This window comes from Acipenser ruthenus, chromosome 7, assembly GCF_902713425.1.
Source record: "Acipenser ruthenus chromosome 7, fAciRut3.2 maternal haplotype, whole genome shotgun sequence".
In the NCBI taxonomy this organism is placed as follows: domain Eukaryota; kingdom Metazoa; phylum Chordata; class Actinopteri; order Acipenseriformes; family Acipenseridae; genus Acipenser; species Acipenser ruthenus.
Window position 1 is genome coordinate 62,266,047 of NC_081195.1, and position 14,897 is coordinate 62,280,943.

General features: G+C 37.6%; 1 protein-coding gene across 4 annotated transcripts in view; it reads right to left on the reverse strand.

Moving 5' to 3' along the window:
• LOC117415125 (chemokine-like protein TAFA-2) overlaps positions 1 to 14,897 on the reverse strand; it is a 50,935-nt gene that overhangs the window by 5,730 nt on the left and 30,308 nt on the right. For 3 of the 4 annotated variants that reach the window (XM_059027515.1, XM_059027516.1, XM_034025102.3), the window contains exons 2-3: positions 10,773 to 10,879; positions 1,935 to 2,087 (exon numbers count right to left, since the gene is read on the reverse strand). In XM_059027515.1, the coding sequence (XP_058883498.1) occupies positions 1,935 to 2,087; positions 10,773 to 10,879 (260 nt within the window). Of the gene's footprint in view, positions 1 to 1,934; positions 2,088 to 10,772; positions 10,880 to 11,162; positions 11,293 to 14,897 lie in introns of those variants that run through there. The other variant, XM_034025103.3, reaches the window with a different exon arrangement.

Genomic DNA, 14,897 nt, shown 5'->3' on the forward strand with positions numbered 1-14,897 from the left:
TGAAATAATATAGTCAGATGTGTGGAACAGCTGGCTGGAGTTGAGAGGAGCCACAAGGTCAAAACTGAAACAATTCTAGTGCCTAATTTACCACTTGCCGGAATGGAATGTAGCACTAAAAATTATTAATATTAATAATGAATACTTTGGCACATATTCAAGGCTATCTGCAAAGAGCATATGGGAATCCATTCTGAGATGAAGCCTATTTTAGTTTTATATACATCACAGACACCAACCCACCTCCAAATACAACCGTGGCAGTAGCAATTATTTTCAATTTTAGGTTTAATTTTCAGGATAACATCTAATTGTTGACTTCCATTCAGCATCTTTCACCTTGAGAATTAGTCATTTTTTTTGTTAATTTCTAAGGGTTTGCATTAATGAGAGAAGTCAATGGGCTCAGCTCACCTCTTGATCTTTAGAGGAAAAAAGGACCTGTGCAATATTTCTTCACATATCTACCATAAATAGACCCCATTAAAAATGTGTAAACAATCTTGTTTAGTTTACCATAACCTTTTACAGAACAGGTTTGTTTACCAGGAGTGTTACACCAAGGCCAAGCGACAACCAAAGTGACGAGTATGGGTGAGGGCATGGTCAGTACAGTGAAGGCATAATGTGTCAGACACTGACTGAAACAAACAAGCTATAACTGTATTGATAACTGTTCAGGCTGAATTGAAGCTGACTAACAATGCAATGATGCCTCTTTAAGAGGGTGAAATATCACAGTGGAGTAAAAAGCTCCTGCGTTTATTGTAAGTACAAGTCTATGGTATCTTAGGGGTATAGGTTTCAATGTGGCCACTGTTAGCTTAAAGAATAAATTGCTTAAAATCTTTAGTTTTTTTTTTTTATGTCTCCCTACCTTTTTAAGTGATTTTTATTGCAATTGCTTAACTGTTGTATTGTTGTTGTTTTTTTCAGGGGCTGCTCTTCAGTTGTACTTGACTACCAGATCATCCAAAGTGTTATTTAAAGAAATCTATGGCAGGTAACTAGAACTTAAGAGCTTTGTATCAAGAACACTGAAATGAACAAAATCATGGTTAACAGTTACGTTTAAAAAAATGCCTTTGTTTAAATAAAATCCAAACAATTACAAAATCTGTCATGTTTTTGGTTACAAAGTTTATTTAAAAACTGCTCAAAACAGCTGTAGACACGATATAAATTAACCTTAGGGTGTTCTCGCAGTAGCGACACACATGGAGCAATAATCAAATCTAATTTGGTATTGCTAATCTTGAATGACACATTATCATCATAATGTGTTAAATAAACAAGAAAACCACAGTTTAATGTATGTGAGAGACTCAAATAGGACCTGACCTCACCCATAGGTATGACTCAGCATGTCAGGGCAATTGCCTTTTAAAGACTTGTGGGAGATATTGCTTATACTTCAAGATTTGCTGTCTCTAAAGAGTGTTCTCCCTAGGCAACAACTGAGCTAGCCTGTACAGCTGGTTTTCCAAATAAGCCACTGAGGTACATACAGTAAAGCACTTAATGGCCTGGGAACCATAGACTGCATGCATGTAGTCAAACTAATTTAATATAATGGTAAATAAGCAGAATGGTAAAAATAAGCCACATTGACTTTATAAGGCGTTCACCAACAACCTGATAAGTTACACATCGATTATTCCATGCTTTTACTGTATATCCCAAAGAGATATTTCGTTGGGTAGAAATCTGATAAATGTGATGGATATTAACCGGTGTGTGATAAGAACCCAATTGGTGCTATCATGAGCGGGTCCCCATTGATATAATGATTCTCATTATATTCTGTCTGGGACATTTCAATGTTTTTATAATAAGCAGAGGGTGACAATAACATGGGTTAAATGAACAAGCAGGTTTTAATATATACATTTTCAATTGTATAAAAGACAACTTTAAAAAAAGAAATCCCCTACCATCAACACAGGAAGGGGCGGCACGAGTCGTCCCTGCCACTTGTCCTGGAAAGCAGGAGCACTTTATTGTCTGAGACCTTTCTTCTATCTTGTTCTTGTTGCAACATCTGTGTATTGCCACCACCTCACAGGTTCCCGTTTTGACATGGTGAGCTGTGGAAAAAAAGAAGTATCGATGTCAAATACTCATTTCAATGTTATTCCCGATTAGCATGAGACATGTATTGGTTTTGATTAATGTTTTAACAAAGGGGTAGAAACATCAAGTTTTTTGTCCATAGCCCAGAGATGGAGGTTCTTGAAAACAATGTATAATCCATTAAGTACGTATCCCTTAAACCAATAAAGAATATATATATATATATTGTAAAATAGCGGGTTATGAGAAACAGCAGGGAGGGGGTTAAAACCTCCCTGCGAGAGAATGTACCTTGGTTTGGTTGTTTGCTTTATTGTTTCATTTAATTGTTTAATTGTTTTATTGTTAATTATCATCCGCACCTGGGCGTTATTGGAAATTAAGCCCAGGTGCGGGAGTTTAAAAGGAGAGCAAGCAGTCTGCTCGAGGCTGCTAAAGAGAAGGAGTGCTCTGCTTCCTAGCAGTCCCGAGAGAAAGGTATGGTGCAAACCTGTATGGTTAAGTGTGTGGAACAGGGAAACGGTTTAGCCGTCCTGTGATAGTTAGGTTCCTGCGTGTGTAGTTAGTTCTCAGAAAGAGCTAGGTGTTTGTTTTGTGTATTTTATTTAATTTTGTGTTTATTAAAAATATAGCGCGTGAGCGCTGAAAAAAACTCAATTTCTGTCTCTGGGTCAAGTTCTTAAAGGGGCAACGAACTCAAGTGAGTGCAATCCTTTCACATTTGGTGGCAGAGTGTGTGGGCGCCCCTACGACCCTAGAAATGGAGAGCATTGAACAGTTAATTGAGCGAATCAACCGCAATACTGCTGCGCAAATAGAGCAGCTGGAGAGATGGGAGAGAGAGATGGGGTTGGCTCCATTGAAGAAAAGGGAGCCAACAGAATTGGAGCTGCTGCTCCAAGAATGGGAGCAGGCTAGCGGAGCTCCGCAGCCTCCCGAGCCAGAGGGGGAGGAGCCGCCGCTGCCAGAGCCCAGAGGGGAGGAGCCGCCGCTTCCGGAGCCCAGAGAGGAGGAGCCGCCGCTTCCGGAGCCCAGAGAGGAGGAGCCGCCGCTGCCAGAACCCAGAGAGGAGGAGCTGCCGCTTCCGGAGCCCAGAGGGGAGGAGCCGCCGCTTCCGGAGCCCAGAGGGGAGGGGCCGCCGCTTCCGGAGCCCAGAGGGGAGGAGCCGCCGCTTCCAGAGCCCAGAGGGGAGGAGCCGCCGCTTCCGGAGCCCAGAGGGGAGGAGCCGTCGCTTCCAGAGCCCAGAGGGGAGGAGCCGCCGCTTCCGGAGCCCAGAGGGGAGGAGCCGCCGCTTCCGGAGCCCAGAGGGGAGGAGCCGCCGCTTCCGGAGCCCAGAGGGGAGGAGCCGCCGCTTCCGGAGCCCAGGGGGGAGGTGAAAAGTTTACCTCCACCACAGCCCCGACCACCGCCCCTACGGTCCAGTCCGGCACCGCTGCGTCCAGTCCCTCACCCCTTGCTCCAGGACACCCGGCCGGTCTTCCCGGACCTTCCTGCGCTGGACCTAGAGCCCAGGAGTCTCCAGCACTGGCCACAGCTTTTCCCCTGGTTCCCTGCTCCGCTCTTCCCGAGCACCCAGACGTCGCTGGGCTGCTGCCAGACGTCGCTGTCGCTCCCCCTGTTCGCTGCTTCGCTTCCCCTGGGTGATCGGACATCACTGCGCCGGTTCCCAGGGGAAGATCTCTGCCCACTGCTGCATCCTCCAGTGCCACGGTCTACGCTCCGGTCGCCCCTTGTCGCCGGTGCGCGGTCCTTACCTGGCTGAGCCGGGATGTGGACCGTTCCACCCTCAAGCCTGCCCGTGGAAGAGGGCAAGAAAGGACATTTATGGACTTGAGGGTGGGTGGTTATGTTTTAGGGGAGGAGGTGGCCGTCTCGTGGCCTGTGTCTTGTAAAGACAAGGGGGGGGATGTGTAAAATAGCGGGTTATGAGAAACAGCAGGGAGGGGGTTAAAACCTCCCTGCGAGAGAATGTACCTTGGTTTGGTTGTTTGCTTTATTGTTTCATTTAATTGTTTAATTGTTTTATTGTTAATTATCATCCGCACCTGGGCGTTATTGGAAATTAAGCCCAGGTGCGGGAGTTTAAAAGGAGAGCAAGCAGTCTGCTCGAGGCTGCTAAAGAGAAGGAGGCAGAAAGGAGTGCTCTGCTTCCTAGCAGTCCCGAGAGAAAGGTACGGTGCAAACCTGTATGGTTAAGTGTGTGGAACAGGGAAACGGTTTAGCCGTCCTGTGATAGTTAGGTTCCTGCGTGTGTAGTTAGTGCTCAGAAAGAGCTAGGTGTTTGTTTTGTGTATTTTATTTAATTTTGTGTTTATTAAAAATATAGCGCGTGAGCGCTGAAAAAAACTCAATTTCTGTCTCTGGGTCAAGTTCTTAAAGGGGCAACGAACTCAAGTGAGTGCAATCCTTTCACTATATATATATATATATATATATATATATATATATATATATATATATATGGCCTCGGACTGCTCCTGAACCCTGCTGATGGGATCAGAACACTGCAGGGAATCTTTCTGCCAAGGGTCTTTTCTCCTCCAGTCCACTACATTACACCACGCTACTCAGTGCTTAATTTGAGCTGGATCCTGCCGGAACAGGATCCGGCACCTCTCAGATTTTACTTTTTTTGTTCCGGCACCTAATTTGCTCGGATCCAGTACCTCTCGCGGCATGATTTATTATTGTTTGCACTGTAAACATTCTAATAAAAGTGATCAGAGTTAAAGTTGCTTCTGCCTCCTCGTTATTTCTCCCGTCCCCCAGTAAAAGCGCATCCTATCCCGTCACACCGATTCCAGACCTGCTCTCTTATTTGTACATAGAGGTTATGGGGCGGGCCAGCGAGGTAAGTAACTGGTCTTGAAACAGTGGTGGTCAGCTAGTGAGAGGTCCCTGCGTAATCACGTCATGTAGCCTAGGCTAGTCGTCGCTACTGAATTTGAAACATGTCGAGGGGAAAGGAAAGCCAAATCAAAAATGAGGGGGAAACTGCTCCTGATGGCGATGCCTTAGCTAGCAGCGCTGTCTGCACTGCTAATCCCGCCAGTTCAGCATCACCACTGGCACGTCCTCCACTAGCTAGTAGCCCTACTAGTGAGTCTGACTCGGCGGGAGAGGGGGTCGGGGAGGACTAGTGATGCGCAGTTCGATTCTTTTTAGTGTCTCGATTCATTTGATTCAGTTCAGTTTGGTGAATCGATTCATTTCGTTCATTTGATTCACTGATTCAATGACACAAAACCTACCAATGTAGACCGCATTAAGATTGTTTACGTAGTTTTATTTGAACCGGAAAGAACGAGTCGTTCACAAACTGCACATCACAAAAGCTAGGGAGAATCTATATTTGGTTGACTTGGTTCATAAACATTAAATTAAATATAGTTTAACAAAAAAATAATAATATATATTTAGAATACTGGAGATAACATAACAGTTTGAACCATTAGCATTGTTCCCAATTCCTCTTCTATCCAGTAAATCTTTGGGATTAGTCATGTAATCAATCACACGTTGAAGCACACCCATAACCGCAACATGTATATTTTATAAAAACAAAGTTTAAACGTGTATATATTTAGTATTTTTTAGTGTTTAACACAGTAAAATAACATTTAGAAAATGTATATTTAATGTGCGTGTAAAATATAATAGACGTTTAAGAACGTCATCCATTAGAATGTGCAATATCCTTCTAAAAGGTTGTTGTATCGTAGCTGATACTACGTGTCACTATGTGGACTAAGGTGAATCGCCGTCATTATTAAATTATAAAATATTTAACGTTAGTTGTAAATCGTCATGTATGAAATACATTCATTCCTCAAGGTCAAATATGTAATCACAAGTTATATAATTATGCCTTGGGTACAATAACGTTACAATACCAGTAGATGTTTGTATTTATTTATTTTGGAAATGAGGTGTATATCTCAATTATTATTATTATTATTATTATTATTATTATTATTATTATTATTATTATTTAGTAATTTGGCTGACTTTACTCAAGATGGCTTAGAAGTATTAATCATAGGGAGGGATGAAACTAGCAAAAGAGTGGGTGGAATGTACAGTAACATCCTCTGTCTCCGACTTAAAAAAAACAACAAAGAGCCCTCAGAAAAAAAGTTTTTGAACATGCCCGAACCAAGGCCCATTTAGCGGCAGCAAGCATTGTAGCCAAGGCTAAAGATGACACCTTAACACAGGTTATAGTTACATCGTCTGGCTACATTGTGTTTGTCACTTTTTTCTCATGCGTTCCGGTACCTCAGAGCCCCCTGGAACACCCCCCCTCTCACGCTCACTATGTGTTCCGGGACCTCCCGATTTACAAATTAAGCACTGACGCTACTAAACTGCTAACTCACTGCTCTGCAGCTAGATAAAACTGAAGCCAATTCTAGAGTGTGTCTTGGATCATCTTTTGTCATGCGTGCCTTGCCGAGAATATATATTTGTTTTACCTAAAATAATAAATTACTCCTTCACATTAGCAATACTCTCTTTTGTTCTTTATCTGGTAGCAGTTTCCCATTCACTTAAAAAAAAATGACAAAAAACACTTTTAGACACTGATGTCTGAAGCAATTACAGGCCAATTTCTAACTTGGCCTTCCTTGCCAAGACTCTTGTGCAGCTGATCTCTTGCACGCTGTCTTAATTCAAGGTGACTTGTTCAAGAAGTTTCATTCTGGGTCTCATCCATTTCACTGTACTGAGGCAGCCCCCTTTAATGAATTCTGACTGAATCATTATCTATTTTAATTTCATTAGACCTTAGTACGGCCTTTCATACCGTCAGTCAAAGCATATCTGTCTGAGCCATCTGGAAAATCATATAGGCCCTTCAGCTTACGGTGGTGAGTGAAACAGATAGCAGCAGGTATCCATTATTATTTTGTTGTTGTTGTCTATTGTTTTATAAAAATCAATAAAAGTGAAAGTGAAGCATCATAGTTGCTAGTTTCTTATTTTGTAATGTTTAAAAAACGGTATTTAATTTAAGACTTAATGCTTTGAAAATATGGCCCTTAATGTTTTGTAATAATTCTGTGTTACTGCTTGGTTAATACTGAACCTTGCTACTGCTTGAAAACAAGCCAGATTAAGACTCTGCACTGATTCTTCTTAATTTCTTTCTCAGGCACTTTATTATAATGTACTATTTGCCCCATCCAGCTGACGTATCAGCTTGTTTCAAATGGCCTATACTTAGATACTTAGTACTGTATTTTTTGATAAATTACATCTATTTGGACTGACAGGAATCTTGGGTAATTTTATTTTTATATTCTTCAACCCTTTCCAGCATTATAAATGGGTATAAACCCTGTTTTGTATACTATCCAGACTATATGATAGTGCTTCCTAAAACAATATTAAAGAAAAAAAAATATCTGAAGAAACAATACTTATTGTATAGATATTCATATTAATAATGCATTTTACATATTAAAATGTGTATTTATTTTATTTATTTATTCATTCTTTAACCAGGAAAAAACCCAGAGACCGATGCCTCTTTTATAAGAGTGTCCTGGCAAGATGACCAGAAACAGAGAGCAGTAATTTCACATCTCTAAACATCACTCTAAAAGACAATCTCATCATACATTCAATCTGGGTTCAGAAACATTTACACTTCGATAATTCTGTAATGACTATATTCTATACACAAAAAATGGTAAACCTTGGCAATAAGAAATGATTAAATCAGTACCCTAATCTTTAAAATTGTACAGCTTTGCCCATCTCAGCAAACAGTGTGTAGAAAATCCCCCAGGGGATGACCTGTAAACTTGATTACACAGTGAAACCAAAAAACGTCTAGTGTTTGATGTTGCAGGTATGTGAAGGTTCCAAGAACAGGATTAAATGTTAAGCCTTTCCAACTGAAAACTGTCATGAGATATCTTTGCCTATTGACCCGTCCCATATCTTGAGAAAATCCGAGGTATTTACTTGGACTGAGGTCAAGGATTGCTTCGGAGATCAGATTGACTATTTTCTGATTCCCTGTATCTATCCATTTATGTTTAGAAGGTTTTATAAAACACTAAATCCATTCAGAAATATCAGCAAAAATGTATGTTCTTAGAGCATGTGACTAGTATCAGCTTATCAGTTGAGAAGTATTGCTATTATCGGATTCCTGTTTGCATCAACTTCCACACCCTTTAACAAATAAGGGATTTAGGGAAAATCATATTCAAGAATCATACTCATACTGCATGTGTATTAAACCGAGATATTTTAGAAATAGTATTATCATCACCAGCAGTTACAATACAAGCAAAGTTTTAATGACTCTTGAGCTTACATATCTTAAAGAGGAAAAAAATTACCAGGTGCTTGTGCCCATTTTCTATTATTAGTGGTGCCCTGTCATTAAGACTGTTTTATTTGCATCATTGTCAATAAACTGGTAATATTATTCATATTTGTAAAAAAAAATAATGAAAACAAAATGTTAATGTAGATACAGTAGCCTCATATAGACGGCAGATCAACTCTGAACAAAGTAGAACTGAATGAACTTATTTGTATTTGTACAAAAAATGTTGGCAATACAGGTAGCATAATACAGGTAGCGTAACGTACAGAGTACTATAGACACACACACACATATATATATATATATATATACAGTACTGTGCAAAAGTTTTAGGCAGGTGTGAAAAAATGCTGTAAAGTAAGAATGATTTCAAAAATAGACATGTTAATAGTTTATATTTATCAATTAACAAAATGCAAAGTGAGTGAACAGAAGAAAAGTCTACATCAAATCAATATTTGGTGTGACCACCCTTTGCCTTCAAAACAGCATCAATTCTTCTGTGCTCAGTCTTGCCATGGTGTATGACTTTTGACAGTAAAGCAAGAATGGATAAGAACAAAACATTGGACTATTCTGAAGTGGCCTTCTATGAGTCCTGATCTGAATCCTATCGAACATCTATGGAAAGAGCTGAAACTTGCAGTCTGGAGAAGGCACCCATCAAACCTGAGACAGCTGGAGCAGTTTGCTCAGGAAGAGTGGGCCAAACTACCTGTTAACAGGTGCAGAAGTCTCATTGAGAGCTACAGAAAATGTTTGATTGCAGTGATTGCCTCTAAAGGTTGTGCAACAAAATATTAGGTTAGTGGTCCCATCATTTTTGTCCATGCCATTTTCATTTGTTTTATTATTTACAATATTATGTTGAATAAAAAATCAAAAGCAAAGTCTGATTTCTATTAAATATGGAATAAACAATGGTGGATGCCAATTACTTTTGTCAGTTCCAAGTTATTTCAGAGAAAATTGTGCATTCGTTGTTTTTTGTGGAGGGGTACCAACAAATTTGAGCACGTCTGTATATATATATATATATATATATATATATATATATATATATATATATATATATATATTGCAGAATATAGATGTAATGTACATAAAATAATACTTCCAGATTTAGGTTTCTAAAATATATTGTTGTAGGACAAAATCAGAATTGAGAGATTATTTTGTTTCACTTTTATGTTTCCAATTCAAACAGTAAGCCACAGGACACAAAAACACACATTTTCAATGAGTCTTTAAAACAAAAAAAACCTGCTGCTTTATACAATAATAACAGTTTCCAACAGTCCTTTAGAAATATGGTAAACACATTCGTTCCCAGATCCAATGTGTCATTTAAAGAGTATTAGAAGCAGCAGATTTATTTACATGCAGCTTTATTTTGTTGTCACTGATTGGCACAACTAGAAAACATAAGTCATTCTTCTCACGCCCTTCAGCAAATTAAATATAGCATGTCAATCTGAGTGTCAGTAAAGATGGTCTTACAAAATGAGTTTTGAAGATATGTAATTATTCATTCCTTTGCTGATATGGGACTATGATACTAGAAAATCTAGTCTAATAGAAAACACAGATTTATTTTGATATAGCTTGTTTCTATTCTGACCATGACAAACCAATTTCCCTTTCTACACTATACTTCCATACTTTTTCTCAAAGCAAATTTTTGCTAAGGCATTTATTTAGTCACTTGGGTAATACAGAAACATTTCTCAAAGGAAAGAAGGAGCTGAGAAACCCCTTTTACAGTAAGGTACCAGAACCTAATTGTACTCATATGTGTGTTAGATTTTGTTTTTCACAATGCTTTTAAACCACTGTATTACCTTTATTTTATTTTATTATTTTTTTTATTTTTTTATTTTTTTTTAATTTTACTGTCGTGTACTTAGCATGATGTTCTATGTTTAGGAGGATAATCAATTTAGAAATAAATATGCCCGTACAGTTCATGAACATAACATTATTTGGAGTTTGAGTACGGCAATTTGGAATTCAAAGAATTTTGACTGAAAAAAAAGAGGCAAATGTAGAGGCAAAGTACTGTTATTTCCATAAAGTGCCAGCTCTCTTTTTCATTGATATTGCAGTCTGGTGATGGACATAGACTCTAAAGCAATCACTTTAGCTACACACAGTTTTAAGTGTTGTCTTATGAGCACTGGAACACAATGCATGTTTGTTAGTTCCTGGTTAAAACAAAAGCATGGACCTGCTTGCTATGATCAAAGACAGGCCAGAAGACAAATACAAGCAAATCCTGATATTGTTTAGCATCATTAAGTCACATATTATGCAGTTACATGCAGAAAAAGAAAAGCCCAGGGAAATAACTTACCTTTATGGTGGCTTACTGCTGTTACTGATTTCCCCCAAAGGGTTATCACGCAGATAACAAGTAGCAGTGTCCTTTGTGTTGCTTTATGTGTGTATCTCTTACTCATCCTAAAAGTAAAAAAGAAAAGCATATTCTGAATTACTTACAGTTCAAAATCGTGTTTGTGAAGAGATTTCTAAGATGAACTGTTTTCCGTTTTGACTTACGGATTTCCGTACCTTATACAACCAGATGAAAAACTAAACAGTTAAAACGGAGAGCATCTAAATGTATGCAAAGGTAAATGTAAATCTTAGATTTGCTGGTCTGGTCTGATCCGGTCCTGTGCCCACATGGCAGGGGCTGCTTTAACCCAGAATTACTACTGCAGAGATGGATGTGTCTAATTACCTTAGAACCTTATCAACATTCAGCTGGGTGCTTTTCTGAAAAGGGAAATGACTGGCATTAGTCCCAGGTGGGAGCCTCTATTACTCCCAACCAGCAGGTGTGAATCAGATTTATATTAGATTGCACTGGAAACAACAAATGGTATACAGTTAGATACAGTATATTTTTTAAGACCCCAATCTGAAATAAAACCAGTGTTTGGTCCAGGTAAAGATTTTACTTTTTTTTTCCTTGTTATATTTGTTGTGTTTCTGATGGCGCTTTAAGAAATCCAGGGGTGGATTCAATCTAAATTCCAAGGTAGGATAAATGTTTATATTAAAATAAAACTTAACAATGCCGCCCAATTGTTTGGTATTAAAACTAAAATTGAAGAAGCCACACAAAGGGGATTTTGCCGTTTCTGTAACACAGTGCCTTGTAGAGGGTGTGGCATTTTAAGATGGTATAAAAACACATTCATTCAAGTGTTGTAGAACCTGCAGTAGGTAACACAGGTCCTTTTTTTAAAGACATCTTCAAAGTTGCTCTTATACAGCACGCTTGAAGAGTCATGTTTAAAAAACAGTAACAAAATACAGAAACACAATATAAAATGGACATTATATCTTAACAAAGTACACCAAACACAACTATAGACTGCACAAGGGTAAACCTTTACAATAGAGTTGTGTGTTTTTATTATTGAAGGAGACAGTATACTAATACTGCCCCTTTTTCATACCAACATTATTTAATGGCATAATTTGGAGGTCTGCACCAAATCCCTATTGAAAATAATGGTGTGATACTCTCTATAATCCAAAACCTGTCAATTGTGTAATCTGGCATGATTTTTTCTAGGTACAGAATTTTACAGGAGCTGCCTGTATAAACCAGCCCAGCTTTCTGACCCATATGATGCCAGGTTAGACTATATACAAGATTGAATGCTACAAATTCTGTAAGTTTTACAAATGCTTCGTTGTTGAGTGACTGCAAGTTTATATTTAACTTTTTTTTAAGGAACAGTTAGTACAGTAACTGTTTATCATAAATAATAATCTAATCTGAAACAATATCATAAATATATATATATATATATATATATATATATATATATATATATATATATATATATATATATATATATATATATTATACAAAATATATGAAACTAGTACTATATTAAATATTAGGAAAACGTCATTGATATAAAGTATCCCATAATTATAATACAACATGCCCTCCTATCAACCTCCCACAAAACCAGATACACATATTGTGGTGATGATGTTTCAGTTTACTACTGCTACCACTATGTGAGTTGTATGTGTACATGCCTTATTTAAAAAAAAAAAAAAAGTCTTTATATGCATACCATGACTGAAAATATCCTGCTTACTCATAAATAATGTATGTCATGATAACTTGTGTCAAGAAATTGTCTTGTAATGTAATTATATAATGCCAAAAAAAGGTTTGATTTTGATTCAACAATAAAAGTCTGAGGTTTTAATAGAGGTCTGACCCTTGCATCCACTCCAATCTAAGAACTCAATCTTTTCTCTTCCAATCAATTTGTCATATCTTGCATTATTTTTCATGGCTACATGATTAGTTTTCCTGGTTTCCAAGACATGCTCCTTCAAATCATTCAAGTGTCTGTGCTCTTGATGAAGTTGGACTAGACTGTGTGTTCAGACGAGAGCTAAAAGGCATCGCAAGAGCAAGAGGAACACAAACTGCAGCTGTGTCGCACAAGAAGCCGATTCTAGCAAAGTATATATATGTGTGTGTGTTAAGTGTTTACTGTATATAACTTTGTAAAAGTCTGTATTTCAAATGCTTTTTTGAGAACAGTTCTGGTTCTGTCACATGTTTAAGGTCGCCAGACTACAACATAAACACGAAAATAAAGCAGCCTTCACGGATTCCAATATAGTTTGGCCCACCAGACCATTTTATGAGACAACTTGAGACATATATTATTGTGCGATAATATATTCTGAACAATATTCTATTTGTAATAAATTTAATATATCATACTGTTATCATAACAAAGTGGAATTAAAGTATTAATTGTAGTTAATCTTTGAATACTTCTACATAAAAATATCAAACAGTATGCATTTTGGGCAAATGATAATCTGAGGTTTTAAAATAATAAAACAGGCTTTCTTGCCTAATTACCCCATACAGATTTCTTAAAGTACTGTACTACTAAATAATAAATGTCATACAGTACTTAAAATAAGATTTACCATTATATCATTTAATATCCGTGGAATATTTTAATAAAGACAAGGATCTATAGTCAGGATCATTTATCACCTAATCATTTTAAAACTCACTGAAGTATATGATTGCCATTCAGGACACCCACACGGGAGAGACAGAGAAAGAGACAGTGTCATTTCAATTGAAATATGATGGCCAAAAACAAGGCTTAAAATTCATAAGAGAAGAAACTATTTTTTTATACCTGTATAACACATCACTCCTTACTATTCAGTATTGTCATACTTATTTAAGAGAAGGGATAGGCACTGTTTGGAGGATTCTATATGACCCCTTTACTAACAAACTGTCTGTTATTTATTTTTTGGTATTTAAATATGTTTTTAGTAACCTTTCCCTTTTTCTATTCACTTTATTTGTGGTTTCTGGTCTCCCAGAGATTTTTTATGAGCAAACTGGCAACAACATGCTCTGATAGTGAATGGAACACAAGAGCACAAAAAGAGCCATACTAGAATCTATAACAGAGTACACCACACAACACCGTCTGTAAAACCTACTGTATTCGTTCAAAGTGTGAATTTATACCATTATCTCCCATCAGGGCATCCATCTCTTCTTCCTAGAAAATAGCATCCCAAAACCCACTCCCACCACAAAAGGTAACTACCATAGTTACTGTAGATGGTAAAGACAGAGTAGATTATCAAGCAAGTTCAAAACCAGTGTACAAACTTGTCATAAGAATATAGTGTCAAAGTATCAAATGAACAAAGATAATCAAACTACACAGGGACACATCTCTGGACTGCATGGGCTTTCGGAAGTGTACATGTTTGTTAATATTTTGCCCCGAGTGAGACACAGAAATGTATTCTGAAAAGTTGTAACATTACTTGTATTATGTTAAGTAACTGTAGACACAACTATAAGTGGTGCATTAATGAAAATGTCATTGCCGTATATGGATACTTGTCGTGCAAATGCATTTTCAATTCCAGTACAATTCCATGCTGCATATATGTATGTATACTACAGTATGTTGGGTTTCAAAGCGGAAACCATCAAAATCCACATGTACAAAACTATAGGCTTCTATTAGAATGCAAGAAATGAATTGTTCAAAACCAGGATATAAAACACACATCAGATAAGTGTGAAAAAAGCCAGGGGTGTGCGTCTTAAAACCACCACAATTACAAAGAAAATTCTGTCTATCTTTTCCCTGTAGGATTATTTAAATCAGTCACAACATGGTTATCTAGTTTATTAGCCATTCAATTATATTTGTCATATTGTTTGGTTGTAAAAATTGCTACCGTTTTGCAATCTAGTTTTTTTTTTTTTTTAAATTGAACCTTTTAACTAAAATGCCCAAACTGTCTAGAGTTTACCTGATCTGCATCCATAATATTTAAATGCTGGTTTGAAATACAATTTGCATTGCAAGCCAAAGGAAGTTTAAAGCACTGACCCAGAGTGACAGGGGCAAGCATTTTTGCTCTTTTTGTGAAT